The sequence below is a fragment of the Bison bison genome, unplaced genomic scaffold, assembly GCF_000754665.1.
Source record: "Bison bison bison isolate TAMUID 2011002044 unplaced genomic scaffold, Bison_UMD1.0 scf7180017864364, whole genome shotgun sequence".
NCBI lineage: Eukaryota > Metazoa > Chordata > Mammalia > Artiodactyla > Bovidae > Bison > Bison bison.
The window spans coordinates 3,874,373-3,889,580 of NW_011494936.1; the positions used below are offsets into that span (position 1 = coordinate 3,874,373).

At 39.3% G+C, this 15,208-nt stretch overlaps 1 protein-coding gene across 1 annotated transcript in view; it reads right to left on the minus strand.

The window, feature by feature from the left end:
• HIBADH (3-hydroxyisobutyrate dehydrogenase) overlaps window positions 1–13,971 on the minus strand; it is a 108,891-nt gene extending 94,920 nt beyond the window's left edge. The window contains exons 1-2 of the mRNA XM_010855399.1: window positions 13,778–13,971; window positions 4,478–4,638 (exon numbers count right to left, since the gene is read on the minus strand). Of these exons, the coding sequence (XP_010853701.1) occupies window positions 4,478–4,638; window positions 13,778–13,868 (252 nt within the window). The 5' untranslated portion in view covers window positions 13,869–13,971. The remainder of the gene's footprint in view (window positions 1–4,477; window positions 4,639–13,777) is intronic.
• Window positions 13,972–15,208: the final 1,237 nt, after the last annotated feature.

Genomic DNA, 15,208 nt, shown 5'->3' on the forward strand with positions numbered 1-15,208 from the left:
AACACCACAGTTCAAAAGCATCAATTCTTTGGCGCTCAGCTTTTTTCACAGTCCAACTCTCACATCCATACATGACTACTGGAAAAACCACAGCCTTGAATAGATGGACCTTTGTTGGCAAAGTAATGTCTCTGCTTTTTAATATGCTGTCTAGGTTGGTCATAGCTTTTATTCCAAGGAGCAAGAGTCTTTTAATTTCATTGCTGCAGTCACCATCTGCAATGATTCTGGAGCCCAAAAAAATAAAGTCAGCCACTGTTTCCACTGTTTCCCCATTTATTTGCCATGAAGTGATGGGACCAGATGCCTTGATCTTAGTTTTCTGAATGTTGAGTTTTAAGCCAACTTTTTCACTCTCCTCTTTCACTTTCATCAAGAGGCTCTTTAGTTCTTCTTCCCTTTCTACTATAGGGGTGGTGTCATTTGCATATCTGAGGTTATCAATATTTCTCCCGGCAATCTTGATTCCAGCTTGTGCTTCATCCAGTCCAGCATTTCGTATGATGTACTCTGCATAGAAGTTAAATAAGCAGTGTGACAATATACAGCCTTGATGTACTCATTTCCTGATTTAGAACCAGTCTGTTGTTCCATATCCAGTTCTAACTGTTGCTTCTTGACCTACAAACAGATTTCTCATGAGCCAGGTCAGGTGGAATGGTATTCCCATCTCCTGAAGAATTTTCCACAGTTTGTTGTGATCCATACAAAGGCTTTGGCATAGTCAACAAAGCAGAAATAGATGTTTTTCAGGAACTCTCTTGCTTTTTTGATGGTCCAATGGATGTTGACAATTTGATCTCTGGTTCCTCTGCCTTTTCTAAATCCAGCTTAAACATCTGGAAGTTCATGGTTCACATACTGCTGAAGCCTGGCTTGGAGAATTTTGAGCATTACTTTACTAGTGCTGTGAGATGAGTGCATTTCTGCATTAGTTTGAGCATTCTTTGGCATGGCCTTTCTTTGGGATTGGAATGAAAACTGACCTTTTCCAGTCCTGTGGCCACTGCTGAGTTTCCACATTTGCTGGCATATTGAGTGCAGCACTTTTATAGCATCATCTTTTAGGATTTGAAATAGCTCAACTGGAATTCTATCACCTCCACTGCTTTGTTTGTAGTGATGCTTCCTAAGGCCCACTTGACTTCACATTCCAGGATGTCTGGCTCTAGGTGAGTGATCACGCCATTGTGATTATCTGGGTCATGAAGATCTTTTTTGTACAGTTCTTCTGTGTATTCTTGCCACCTCTTCTTAATATCTTCTGCTTCTGTTAGGTCCATAACCATATAAATACCAAATAAAGGACCATTTCTGTCCTTTATTGAGCCCATCTTGGCATGAAAAGTTCTCTTGGTATCTCTAATTTTCTTGAAGAGATCTCTAGTCTTTCCTATTCTATTGTTTTCCTCTATTTCTTTGCACTGATCACTGAGGAAGGCTTTCTTATCTCTCCTTGCTGTTCTTTGGAACTCTGCATTGAAATGGGTATATCTTTCCTTTTCTCCTTTGCCTTTCGCTTCTCTTCTTTTCACAACTATTTGTAAGGCCTCCTCAGACAGCCATTTTGCCATTTTGCATTTCTTTTTTTGGCGGATGGTCTTGATCACTGCCTCCTGTACAATGTCACGAACCTCTGTCCATAGTTCTTCAGGCACTCTGTCTATCAGATCTAATCCCTGTAATCTATTTGCACTTCCACTGTATAATCATAAGGGATTTGATTTAGGTCATATCTGAATGGTCTAGTGGTTTTCCCTACTTTCTTCAATTTAAGTCTGAATTTGGCAATAAGGGGTTCATGATCTGAGCCACAGTCAGCCCCTGGTCTTGTTTTTGCTGGCTGTATAGAGCTTCTCCGGAGAAGGCAATGGCACCCCACTCCAGTGCTCTTGCCTGGAGAATCCCATGGACAGAGGAGCCTGGAGGGCTGCAGTCCATGGGGTTGCTGACAGCCAGGCACGACAGAGCGACTTCACTTTCACTTTTCACTTTCATGCATTGGAGAAGGAAATGGCAACCCACTCCAGTGTTCTTGCCTAGAGAATCCCAGGGACGGGGGAGCCTGGTGGGCTGCCGTCTATGGGGTCACACAGAGTTGGACACAACTGAAGCGACTTAGCAGCAGCATAGAGCTTCTCCATCTTTGGCTGCAAAGAATATAATCAATCTGATTTCGGTATTGACCATCTGGTGATGTCCATGGGTACAGTCTTCTCTTGTATTGTTGGAAGAGGGTATTTACTATAACCAGTGCATTCTCGTGACAAAACTCTTATTAGCCTTTGCCCTGCTTCATTCTGTACTCCAAGGCCAAATTTGCCTGTTACTCCAGATATTTCTTGATACATGATTTGCAGATATTTAATCCCATTCTGTGGGTTATCTTTTCACTTTCTTGCTGGTATTCTTTGGAGCACAAAAGTTTTTAATTTTGATGAAGTCTTTTTTTTTTTTATTATTCTGTTGCTCATGATCTTGGGTATCATACCTAAAGTCCTTTGCCAAATCCAGTGTCATAAAGATTTACCCTCAGGTTTTCTTTTAAGAGTTTTCTAAGTTACTTCTTTGGGGGGCTACTGTTCAACCTACTGTATACTCACTAACTATATTATCTATCATAATAGATAACTATTATTTACTTCCAACAAATTTCATGGGTGCAGAACAACACAATTAAGTAGGGTGTGGTATATAATCATTACTGCCCTGACATCATCTAATCCAAAAGAAATCTAGGCATTTTATTGTCTAGTAGTCTAGGTTGTAGACAGGTTAACAGGTGCTTATTTCAGAATCATCAAGGAAGACACCAAAAATACACTTAAAAATGTCTCATACATAAATTTCATTAGTTAGTGACTAACTCCAAAGTCAAAGACAGACCTTTTTTCAGATCCTGGCTCTTGCCATTCACTCACCATGTAACCTTGGGGATGTTATTTAACTTCTCCAAGCATCAGTTTCCTGAAAATACTTCTGTTGTGAAGATAAAATTAGATAATATGTACAAAATATTTAGTAAGAGACCTGACACATAGTAGGTACTCATTAAATATTGTTTCTTCTCTCTCCCTTTTAAAATGTAAATGTCTCCTTCATTCAAGTATAAGTCTTATTGTTAAGGTAACCTTCCTTCACATCTACCCAAAATTAGCAACACTAAAAAAATCAGAATTTTGTTAGGGAATGCCTCACTCTCTTCAAAGTATGAGGCAATTTAGGCAGAGCATCAAAAAGCTCCAGCAATCTGGGAAGCAGCAGCAAAGAGATTCACAAAAGGATGATGAACATTTCAGTTCTCCACAGGCAAGCTGTTCAGTACTACAGGAACAGAGGGAAGAGTAAGGGCATTAGAAACAATCTGAAAGGCCCTAAGCATCTGGTTTGCCAGTCTATGGTAAATTAGCTTCCATTCAATTTCTACCTCTCTATTACTAGAAGGGGTAGGAAGAGGAAGAGGAATTCATGGGATTTTTCATGAACACACACACACACACACGAAAACATCTGGAACATTAGCTCCAAAATGCCAAAAGAATTTCCTATTGTTACTTTGATTAAATTCTGTATTTAATAGATATTTCCTCTGTTTAGAGATTATGTACCATTGTTATTTTTACAAATAAATACATAAACTATTGGAAAGTGCCAAGATCAAATAGATGTGTTATCCCAAAAAGTAATATTCAACTCCTGAAAAATACAATTAATTCACCCCAGACTGAGTATCAACTTGGAACTCCTGTCCACCCTTAAAAATGGTAATGGCCAACCTGTCCCAGAACAAAGAACTGACCAAACCTCTCCAACAAGTCTAAGTCCCTTAGCTACTTAAGAGCATCAGTAACCTGCTGCACTGGTAGCACACTGTCAGCACCCAGAGACTATATGGGCATACGCAGCCGCAACCCCACCCTGAGAAGTCCCAACAGGATACTCACACATCCTTAGACAGCACTGCAGCCACCCCCATCTGGCACACAAACCTCAAGGGAGGAGGAGACAGAGGATATCCAAGTTACCTAAACCTGCTCTTTGCATACACACTGCGTCTCCTCAGTATTTATTTCAAGTCTGTTATCTAGAAGTTTATTTGTTCTCTAACTGTTTTCTATATTTCTCAGTATTTTTTAGTATTCACCCAGCTCTGGGATTGCATCCAGTTCTCAATTACCACTCTACACCTTGTTCAAGAAGAATTTCCTGCGTATCTTGTGGGGGAACCTCTAAATTTGGTTACTAGTACACAGTCTCCCGTGTGTGTGTGTGTGTGTGTGTACATGTATTTTACATATTATATAAATATACATATGTAATCTCACATATAAAGAAATAAAATTAACAATGAGTTAACTTTACAAATCCATCATGTATACTTCCAAGCAGCTATTACTTACTTGAATGTCAAATATCAAAATCTGAAAAACATTTTTAAACATCAATATCTTAAAAGAAATTTAAGAAAAGGCCTTACCTGTTCACCTGCATCTAGAAACTCTTTGCAAGCATCAGGGAACACATCATAAATAATAAGTGGATAGCCATGTTTCATGAGATTTTTTGCCATTGGATTCCCCATGTTGCCAACTCCAATGAATCCAACTGGAGTCTTAGAAGCCATTGACCTAGAACACACTGATTTCAACACATTATTTTTAACAGGAGCAGACAATGTTTTATTTTAAATATTTAAAATATTCACTTCTGAATATACAGTTCTCTAGGAATAATCATAAATTTTTCTACCTCTACAACATCCCTTTACTATTTTAACAATAAACTTAATAATGTTACCATGTACCTATTATTTACATTGCCTGTTAAGTGAAGTATCCTAAATTCTCTTATCTATATTATCTTCTTTAAAAATGTGTACAAAAAAACTGGAAGTATTCAAAAAAACCTGTATCTTGGACAAGCACCAAGAATGGAAAAACTTTTTAGCTTCCCACCTTCACATTTATTGAAACTACTTCCTCCAATGGTATAAAAAAACAATTGAATAAAATGTTAAACCCAGAAGAATGTATTTCAACTTAAAAGTGACCAGTTTATAAACGGGGTCCTAGGTGAGACCAGGGGGACACTTCCACGGGCTTTCCATGACAACGGAAACAGTCTCAGGACCTTGGGCTAACAACTCCAGGCACTTTCAGAGAAGAGACATTTTCACTCACAGAAAAAGAAAACTGTTCTTAAAAATCTGTATATAGCTTTTGATTTTATTTTCTTTCTTTTCATAAAAGACTTTGTGAAGTCACACTGGGGCATACAACTCAAGGTAATGCTTTTTGCAAGACAGCAGAGAAGCTCCGCATTAGATGGTGTTACTACTCCATTCAAGAAGTATTTACTGCATGAAGTTCTATGATATGGTCCTTGCCCTCCAAAAGTTCACACTCCAGTGAAAGAAGAAAGCAAAATAATTCCACTTGCCTTTTCTCCTATCATTTCCCAGCTTTATTATTTCTTTTTCTTTCAAGGACTCCAGTTTTAAAACTGTGTAGTGTTTAGTAAAGTGTATAATGACTAATCACAGTAACGCTTTTTAAGTTTCAGATCCTCTCAACTGATGGATCCCTGCTCTTCCTTCAACTTAATCTCAATGTAATGAGATTTCCTAAAAGCAGATTATTTGAAGCCCTAATGCTTAAGAAAAAGAGGTCATCTTGGGTCAGAAGCATGTTTAATTCCTACGAACTCCATGTCTGTCTCTACCATTTCCATTAAAGATGGGTGTGCTTTCTATGCATCACCACCTTACTAGTGCTGAGTTTAACATTCTGGGCATGACAGGAGTCCTGTGCCTAACTTTCTGGTTCACAAGGGGTTTAATGACAGAGAAATGACTCCTCACTGAATTTTTATTTTGATATTAAGTATACTTTGTAAGAGAACTCTCATAAATACTAGTAACTAGCGTGCCTGACTACTGTGTTAAGCTTGAAAAGGTATAATTTAACTAAAAACATTAGAAACTAGAAATATTATTATTTAAATGCAGTTAATTTTAACAGGCAACTCACTCTAAGTCAAACAATAACTATGGCAAAGTAGAACCATGATTTATTTACACATTCAATAAACATGAAGCAATCATTTGTACCATGCCAGATGCCATCAAAGACACAAGTGACATACAGTCCTTGCTTTCAACCAGCTTAAAACACAAGAAGACAACTAGGTACACAGACACTAAAACATGAAAGCAAAAGATAAAGTATGAAAAACAATGCTGATACTAAAGGAGAACTTGAAAAAAACAGCATTTGAGCTAAGTATTTTAGGATGGGTAGGCTTTCAAATGGAATGAGAGTAGAAACAAAGGGAGTTCCATACAAAAAAGGAATGAGTATGCATATGAGTGTATGCAAGCAAATAGGAAAGTCAAGCAAACATGAATAATAAAAGTTAATAGTTGTGGCAATTTTATTACATGCCAGACACTGTACTAAGCACTTGATAAATAGCACTGTCATTACATCCCATCATTAAGCCTATCTTCCAGTTCAGGTCCCTGACACTTAGTTTAAATAAAATGCACAGATTCAAGTTGTTGTAATGCCAAGATTCAAATCCAGCCAATCTGACTCTAGGTTCTTCATTCTTAACTGCCATCCACTCTTCCTACAGGACACACACAGAAACAAAAGAGCAAGATTAAGATTGAAAGAAAAAAATGCAACCATAACATGGCTGGAAAGTATGCTATAAACAATTTGACTGTATTTTGGCAATCCACTCCAGTATTTTTGCCTGGAGAATCTCATGGACAGAGGAGCCTGGTGGGCTACAGCCCATGGGGCTGCACAGAGTCGGACACCATAGAGCAACTAACACTTTCACTTTCTGTAAGCAAGTAGCGGTACCACAAACTGAATGTTTGGTGACCCCCAAATTTCTATGTTGAAAAAATAACCTCCAATGTGAGGGTATTTGGAGGTGGGACCTTGAGGCAATGATTATTAGATCCTGACGGAAGAACCCTCAGGATGGCATTAATGCCTTTACAAAAGAGGCCGCAGGGGGCGCCCTTGTCTCCTTCCACCCTGTGAGGACACAGTGAAAAGATGGCTGTCCTTGAACCAAGAAGTGAGCCCTCACTTGACACTAAATATACCAACACGCTGATTCTGGACTTCCCAACCTCCAGAACTGTGAGAAATAGTTTTCTATTGTTTATAAGCCACCCAGTCTGTGGTATTTATTTATAGCAGCCCAAACAGACTAAAACAGGTAGTTACTGAAAGGGCTGAGCGAGATAAATGACCTGATCAAACCCATGCTTTAAAAGGAGAGAAACAGAGCAGCAGTGTACAAAAACTAAACTGTAAGAGCAGCCTGGAGGCAGAAAGACCAATATAAAAGTGACTATCTAAAGTCTCAGTCCATTCCAGCTGCTGTAACAAATAAACCACAGACTGTGTGGCTTGCTGCTGCTGCTAAGTCGCTTCAGTCGTGTCCGACTCTGCGACCCCAAAGACGGCAGCCCACCAGACTTCCCCGCCCCTGGGATTCTCCAGCCAAGGAGATTGTGTGGCTTAAATGACAGGTTATTTATTTCTAACAGACCTGGAGCTGGGGCAGTCCAAGATGAGGTAGGCAACAGATTCAGTATCCAGGAGAACCCACTTCCTGGCTTGTAGATGACCCATTTTCTTGTATCTCTGGAGAGCAGAGAGACAACACAGGCTCTCCTGCCTCTGTTTAGGACACTAATCCCATTCATGAGGGCTCCAACCTTATAACCCAGTTATTTCCCAAAGGCCTCAGCTCCTAATACTATCACAGTGGGGATTAGGATTTCAACACATGAATTTTGGAGGGCTGCGAACATTCAGTCCACAGTTAAGTTCAGAACTAATAAAGGGTGGTGCCATAGAAAATACAGATAGGAAAAATATTTCAAATATAGTAATAAAAGGACACAGTAATAGGCCTCATTATAATGTAATAATGGAAGAAATACTGGAAGAAAAGACTTTAAAAACAAAGCAATAAACTATCCAAAACACAATACAGAGAGAAAAAAGAATTAAAAAAAAAAACAAAAACATCAGTGAGCCGTGAGACAGCTTCAACCAGCCAAACACACAACAAAACTGGAATCCTCAAAGGAGAGGAAAGCAAACTGGGGACAGGAAGAGTGTGTGAAGACCTAATGGGAAAATTTTCCAAATCTGATGAAAACCATAAACCCCACGCATCCAAGCTCAATGAACTCCATCCAACACAAGAAACATGAAAAAAACTGCAACAAGACATGTCATAATCAAAATGTTCAAAAGCAACCAGCAGAAAAAAAGGCATTATGTACAGAGGAGCAAAGATAAGAATGAAGGCAGATCTACTGTCAGAATCAAAATGCGTGAGAAAATAGGAGAGCACCATCTTTAAAGGACTGAAACAAAAAATGACTGTCAAGCTAGGATTTATCTAGCCAGTGACAGTGTACGATTATAGAAACCTGCGTATGCAGGGGTATGAGGAAATCGGCAGGAAACGGGTGAATGGATATGTTCTCTACCTTGATTGTCATGATGGTTTCCCACATGTCAAAACCCATCAAACTCTCCATGTTAAAGATGTGTAGTTTATTGTAGGTCAACTATATCGCAATAAAGCTGTTTTTACAAAGTCAACATGTTCACAAAAAAACAACCAAGAGAAGACATTCCTCAGTCCAAAGATACTAAAGTGATATATCAACCAAATGCAACATGTGAAATATGGATGGATCTGGATTGGGGAGGTGCCAAGGAAGCATTAAGACATTCTAAGGAAAATTATGAAATTTTATATATAAGCTGTACATTAGGATGATATCGGGAAGTTCTAATTGCCTTGTTGTTGTTGTTTAGTCACTAAGTCATGTCTGACTCCTTGCAACCCCATGAACTGCAGTCCGCCAGGCTCCACTGTCCATGGAATTTTCCCAAGCAAGAATACTGGAGTGGGTTGCCATTTCCTTTTGCAACCCTGACCTAGGGATCTTTGCATCTTCCTGACCTAGGGATCAAACACACGTCTCCTATTGGCAGGTAGATTCTCTACCGTTGAGCCACCAGGGCAGCCTGCTAATTGAGATAGTGGTAATTTGGTTATGTAGGAGACAGTTTTTAAGAGATTCATGCTGAATCATTTAGGGTTGAAAGTGTCATGGCGTCTGCATTTTACTTTCAAATAATACACAAATAATGAACATGTTGGAAAGAAATAAAGCAGACCTGGCAAAAGGTTAACAACTATTGACACTAAGCAAAGAGTACATAGATGTTTGTGGCATTATTCTTTCAATACTTCATGTTTGAAGTTTTTCATGAAAAAACACAGGGGGAAAACTTACCAAATCTATATACAAAAAAAAAAAATCAAAAACATGACCAAACACAAATAACTAGGAAGAACACTTGAAACACAAGATAGATATAGGGCTATTTTACTTTATATGCAAATAACTTTAAAATCTATAAGAAAAATTTAAATAACCCATTGTTTTAAAGTATGCCAAAATCACAAAATGACAGTTAACAGAATATACCCAAAAAAAACTTTTAAAAAAAGTTCAACTTCTGTCATAATTAGAATAATGCAAACAAAACAACGTAGTATCATTTTTACCTATCAGCTGGACAAATGTGTTTCTCTGATAAAATGCATAACTGGTTATTCCTGATAAAAACATATACTCTTGTACACAATAGAATTGTATTTTATATCAATCCTAGACAGCAATTTGAAAAAAAGATCTACATTTGAACCTTACTATAAAATTTAAATTTAAAATGTGCATACTCTTTGAAACAGTAATTACATTTCTAGGAATATACACTATATGTAAGGGGTCAGCACACTTTTTCCTAAAGGGTGAGGGGTAAACAATTTCAGTTTGGGGCCATAGGCCTCTGTCACAACTATTCAACTCATCCACTACATTTTCAAAGCAGCCATAGACAATATAAAAACAAGTAGTTGTGCTTATTTTCCAATATAGCTTTATTTACAAAAACAGGTTCAGCTGTTGGGCCACAGTGTGCTGACTCCTACTATATATAAACTCTGAAAAACACAAAAATGGGGATAGAAATCAATGCTAAAACAAAAGGTAATGATAAAATAGATCCAGCAAAGAATTAATTTAATTGGTATTGCAGCAACCATTAAACAAACATTTCAGGTTTACTCTCCAAATCCTTTCCTCCCGGACCTAGAGTCAAGCTCCACATTATTTAAACCACTTATGTACTGCCATCTCTCTGAACTGACTGTTCACAGACTGGTAACACTAAGTAAAAGATTTAGAGAAGCTCTGAAAAATATGAACATGTACTAGGAAATGAAATACAGATTAAAGAAACGATTGTATCTAATCAGCAAACCTCTGTGATTCTCAATACCACCACATAGGAGGAAGAAATAGCCAGAAAATTTGGCAAAGTTAAACTCTAAATTGATAGCTGTAAATTTACAGGTTATGACCTCTTTCTCCAATGGGACATGGACAAAATTACCCATATCTTGTTAACACTGTGAACCCAAATCAGGCTACTCCAAGTATAAAAATGCAAAAATTGGTAAGAGGTTAATTATTTTATATTTCCCAAAGTTTTTTTTCCCTTGCATCAAAGTAATTCATTGTAGAAAACTGGAAAATATGAAAAAGGTGCTTCCCTAGTGGCTCAGTGATAAAGAATCTGCTTGCCAATGCAGGAGACACAGGTTAGATCCCTGGGTCATGAAGATCCCCTACAGAAGGAAATGGCAACACTCCAGTATTTTTGCCTGGAGAATCCCATGGACAGATGAGCCTGGTGTGCTACAGTCCACGGGCCACAAAGAGTCAGACATGACTTAGCAACTGAACAACAACTAATAAAGTCATAAGGGAAAAAGTTAATTTCACTACACAAAAATAACCAGTTAGCTTTTTGTATAGCCCGACCAGTCTTCTGAATGCATTTTTTACATTATATCATGAGACATGTTGTATATACAACCTGGTGTCCTACTTTATCACATATTATGTCATGAGCATTCCTTTTGCTTTAATGCTAATTATTATTAGACTAAGAATAGTGACTCTATAAAGGCCTTTATTATTTGGATCAAGTTATTTTAGAAATACAGTTGACCTCTGAACAAGTGGGGGTTTTGTGATACTCCTCACAAATCCAAATATAATTTGTAGTTGGTCCTCGACATCCATGGTTCCAAATCTGCAGCTTAAACCAACTGTAGTACAAATTCATTGAAAAAAATCCATTTGTAAACTGACCCTTGCAGTTCAAACCCATTTTGTTCAAAGGTCAAATGTATTTTCCTTATGCAATTTTAAGGTCAACTTTTGGTCCCAAGGTCATGTGCAGCTTCTCAGAGCTTCAAGTGCAACCCTAGAAGCTAATGTAAAGAGAAAAAAAATGCCATTAGTCTTATTTACACAAGGAGTTAAAGCAGATTTCATACACACACAGCGTCAATAATAAAGAAATGTATTCCCATATCTGTCTATAATTCTGGCTAATTTTCCCATTCCAGTTTTGCTCAGGTGGTCACTTTAAGATGATCTGTTACAAATTTATTTTTACTTGTACTTGTTAGTGAATCACAATGGCTGTAGAGGGTCAACATCTGTAATTTTTTTGTCTGTACAAAGAAGTCTGAAACTAAATTTAATTGCCTTTAAGATAAAACACAAAACTTACTTTTATTAAATGGTGATGCAATAGTAATGTATGGCTAGTTTAATGCTTCTCATTTTTTTATTTCCTTTTTAATGCTTTAAATATTAAAATTAAGATATGCTATTAACCAGTAACTACTAGATCTTATTTTTTTCAAACTGTACAGTAAATAACTGTACAGATCTTTATAATATTACCCTCCACATGATAAAAACATGTTGAACATACCATGGAGGCAAACAGCCTACAGAATTTAGAACACTAAATAATGTTACTATTTGAACTTGGCTGTTTTTCTTAATGTCCCTAGACTCCAAATTGGCATGTAATTTTTAAGACTCCAACATCAAAAAAGTTAACACTTTTGTAGTAAATTAACAAAAACATTTAAAACAATTCAAGAGTAAGAATACTGAAGCATTTTAAACAATCATCACACACACATCAAAAAAAAAATTCAAAATTTGTCATGTATCTATATTATTACAATGTATTTGGGTAAACAACATTATATGCCAAAGTAGTCTATCAACGTTTCAAGGTAGGCCTTTCCAGTCTAGAGAAGCATTTATTATAATCAAAGGCCTCTGACTCCTCTTCCATGAATTTTAAGAACTTTCGTAACTCTAAAAGGTACTTCAAGGGTTCATTAAAATATCATTAGAACACCTTGTAAAACCACTAAACAGCCACATATGCCTTCTTTGACTAATCAAAACTGAAAGAATCACACATTCATCTGAAAACTGGTGCTACATTTACTACTGCAGAAAAGTGTTGGGTTTTTTTTAATATCTCCAACATGGGAGGCATTGTCTGTAGTTCAATAGATGTAGATCAAGCAGTGGTTATACTCAAGTTTGACAAATTCTGTGAGTTTGTATCTTATTAGTGTGATTCTGTATCAGACATCTGTTTTCTCTCATCACAGGGAGCTTTCTTTTTTCAAACCAGAGAGGAAATCCACTCTTCTGCTTAGGTTTTTACTGAGGGATAGAAAGGGAGTCTGTTAAGAACTCAATTCTCAGCCTGCTATATTTTTTTTCAGTGAGGATCAGAAAAAAATTAATACCAAGGCTTTCTCAAAACTCTCAAGTATGAGAGTGTTAAACAGTTTAAACAGTCAAAACTAAAAAATTTTACAAGAAGACAATGGCAGTGTCCGCACAAATCAACCAATTTTTCAGTTAAACAGGAATCCTGCTGTAGAAGAAACGTGCAGGAATCAGGAAGAACCAAGGACTACTTTCTAGATCCTGTTGTAATATCCTAATTCACTTATCAGAGAGGCTTTAGGTTCTTTCCTCTGAAAAATGAAAAGACTATTAGTTCTCTGTGGGTCTAAAAAAACCTGTTTCTTCCTAAATCGATGGTTAGCTTCCATAAGTTATAATGATACGGAAGGTGGAAGGGGACGGAAGCAGGATAGCTTCAGGCCACAATTTTAAGGACACAAAGTATTCTGGTTAATAAATTGACAGAAGTGCCATCTTCAGGTGGCACAGTTACAGAGAACTTGGAGGGCTGGGGGGAAGGGTAAGGAGCCCGCCTGGCCACCCAAAGGTGACTTAAAACTTTGCTGGAAAGACTGATCATCTGGCTTGTATAGACTCCATTTGTGTAAAAACATCTGAAACAGTTAAGGTAGTTTAACAAAAATCAGGTCCTGCGGCCAGACGGCGCGCCCACCCGGGGCGTTGAAAGGCCAGCCAGCGCTGCAAGGCCAGGGGTCGCCGGCGTGGGTACGGGGTCGCCCGTGGGGCTGGGCCCTCCAATTGTCCTCAAACTCCTAACTCTAAAGAGGCACGAATCGGACCCAAACACTCCTCCCTTTATCCCAAGCTCTTCGCATTACTAAGTCCCAGAAGGACGCTAATCCCTATTCATATAGATCCAGGTGGGGAGAGTTAAGAGACGCACTGGCGGCGCGAGCCACGGCCGCAGAAAAGCCTAGGCCTTGGAACCAGCCAAAATGTTGGGTTTTAAGCCCCGATCTAATCGCAGCGCCTCCGGTGAAAAAAACCTCTTCCGATCAGGGAGCGAGAAGCGGGCGACTGGAGGAGGGACGGGGGAAGAAGGAGCGAGGTCCTTACCCGCTGCAAGGCTGGCCACTGCCGGAGGCTGCCGGCGGCTCCAATACCGGAGGCCGGAGGCGGCTCCACGGAGCCGTAAGGAGGCTGCCATGCTGCCCCCGCCCCGCCTCCCCACAGTGACCTCCGCGGCTCCCCGCTCACCCACTGACTGGCAGGGTGCGTGGTACGGCGGGCGGGCTCGGCGGCGGCGTGGGGCCGCTGGCGCACGCGCTCTGCTGCTCAGGGGGGGACACCTACCCGGGAGGGGAGGAGCACGGAGCCGAGAGGCGTGGCCCGGCGGGACAAGCGCCGTCAATCACCTTACAGACAGGGAAAGAGATCAATCAGAAATCCCAGGTCTCTCCGCCCTTTGTGAATCACCAATAGGAGGGCGCATACCTCCATGACCCCGCCCCCCAAGTTCCTCCCTTATTTACGGACTGCGGGTTGGAATCTCGTTTACCAAAACGCAGAGGGCGTGTGGGAGGCGGTGGCTGTCACTCAGCGCCTCCTTGCCACACCTGCCCCTCAGAACTGCCTCTTCGAGTGTTATAACTGCACGTGTTGCTTCCATGCAGACAAGGACGGAACTTTGGCTCGCGGAAGCTGCTGCAATATTTAAGCAAGAGCAGAAATTCCCATGCTTTCCAAAAACAGTGATCCCGTTTTAACTTCAATAAAACGTGGGCCTCTTGATGTTAACATTTGTGTTTTTAGTGTCTATTCATTGCGCAGAAATCTACCATGAATGCAGTAACTTTACCAGATTCAGTTTATTTTAATTTGCCGAATAGATTCTCCACATATTTGAAAAATTGTAGGAAAACAATACTGTTTTCTTCGAAGTATAGAATTGCTAGGAACTTGCTCCTCAAATATATATTTCTCTAATGTTTGAAAATTCTGCATCCATTTAATTTAAAGAAAGCTGAGCTCCAGAATTGATGCTTTTGAACTGTGATGTTGGAGAAGACTCTTGAGAGTCCCTTGAACTGCAAGGAGATCAAACCAGTCAATCAAAAAGGAAATCAGTCCTGAATATTCATTGGAGAGACTGATGCTGAAGCTGAAACTCCAATATTTTGGCCATCTGGTTCGAGAAGCCGACTCATTGGAAAAGATCCTGATGCTGGGAAGGATTGAAGGCTGGAGGAGAAGGGGATGACAGAGGATGAGATGGTTGGATGGCATCACCAACACGATGGACATGAGTTTGAATAGGTTCCGGGAATTGGTGATGTACTGGGAAGCCTGGCGCGCTGCAGTCCTTGGGGTCGCAAAGACTCAGACACAACTGAGCAACTGAACTGAACTGAAAGGCAAATGAAAGTGCAGAAAGTATGTTTGTGTGTCAGAAAGGAGATGTATTCATTCTTCTATCTGTGCTTGGTGTACATATTTGAATCTCTGAAACCTTTGGCGATGATTACAGGGCTTCATTTCCTCACTGAC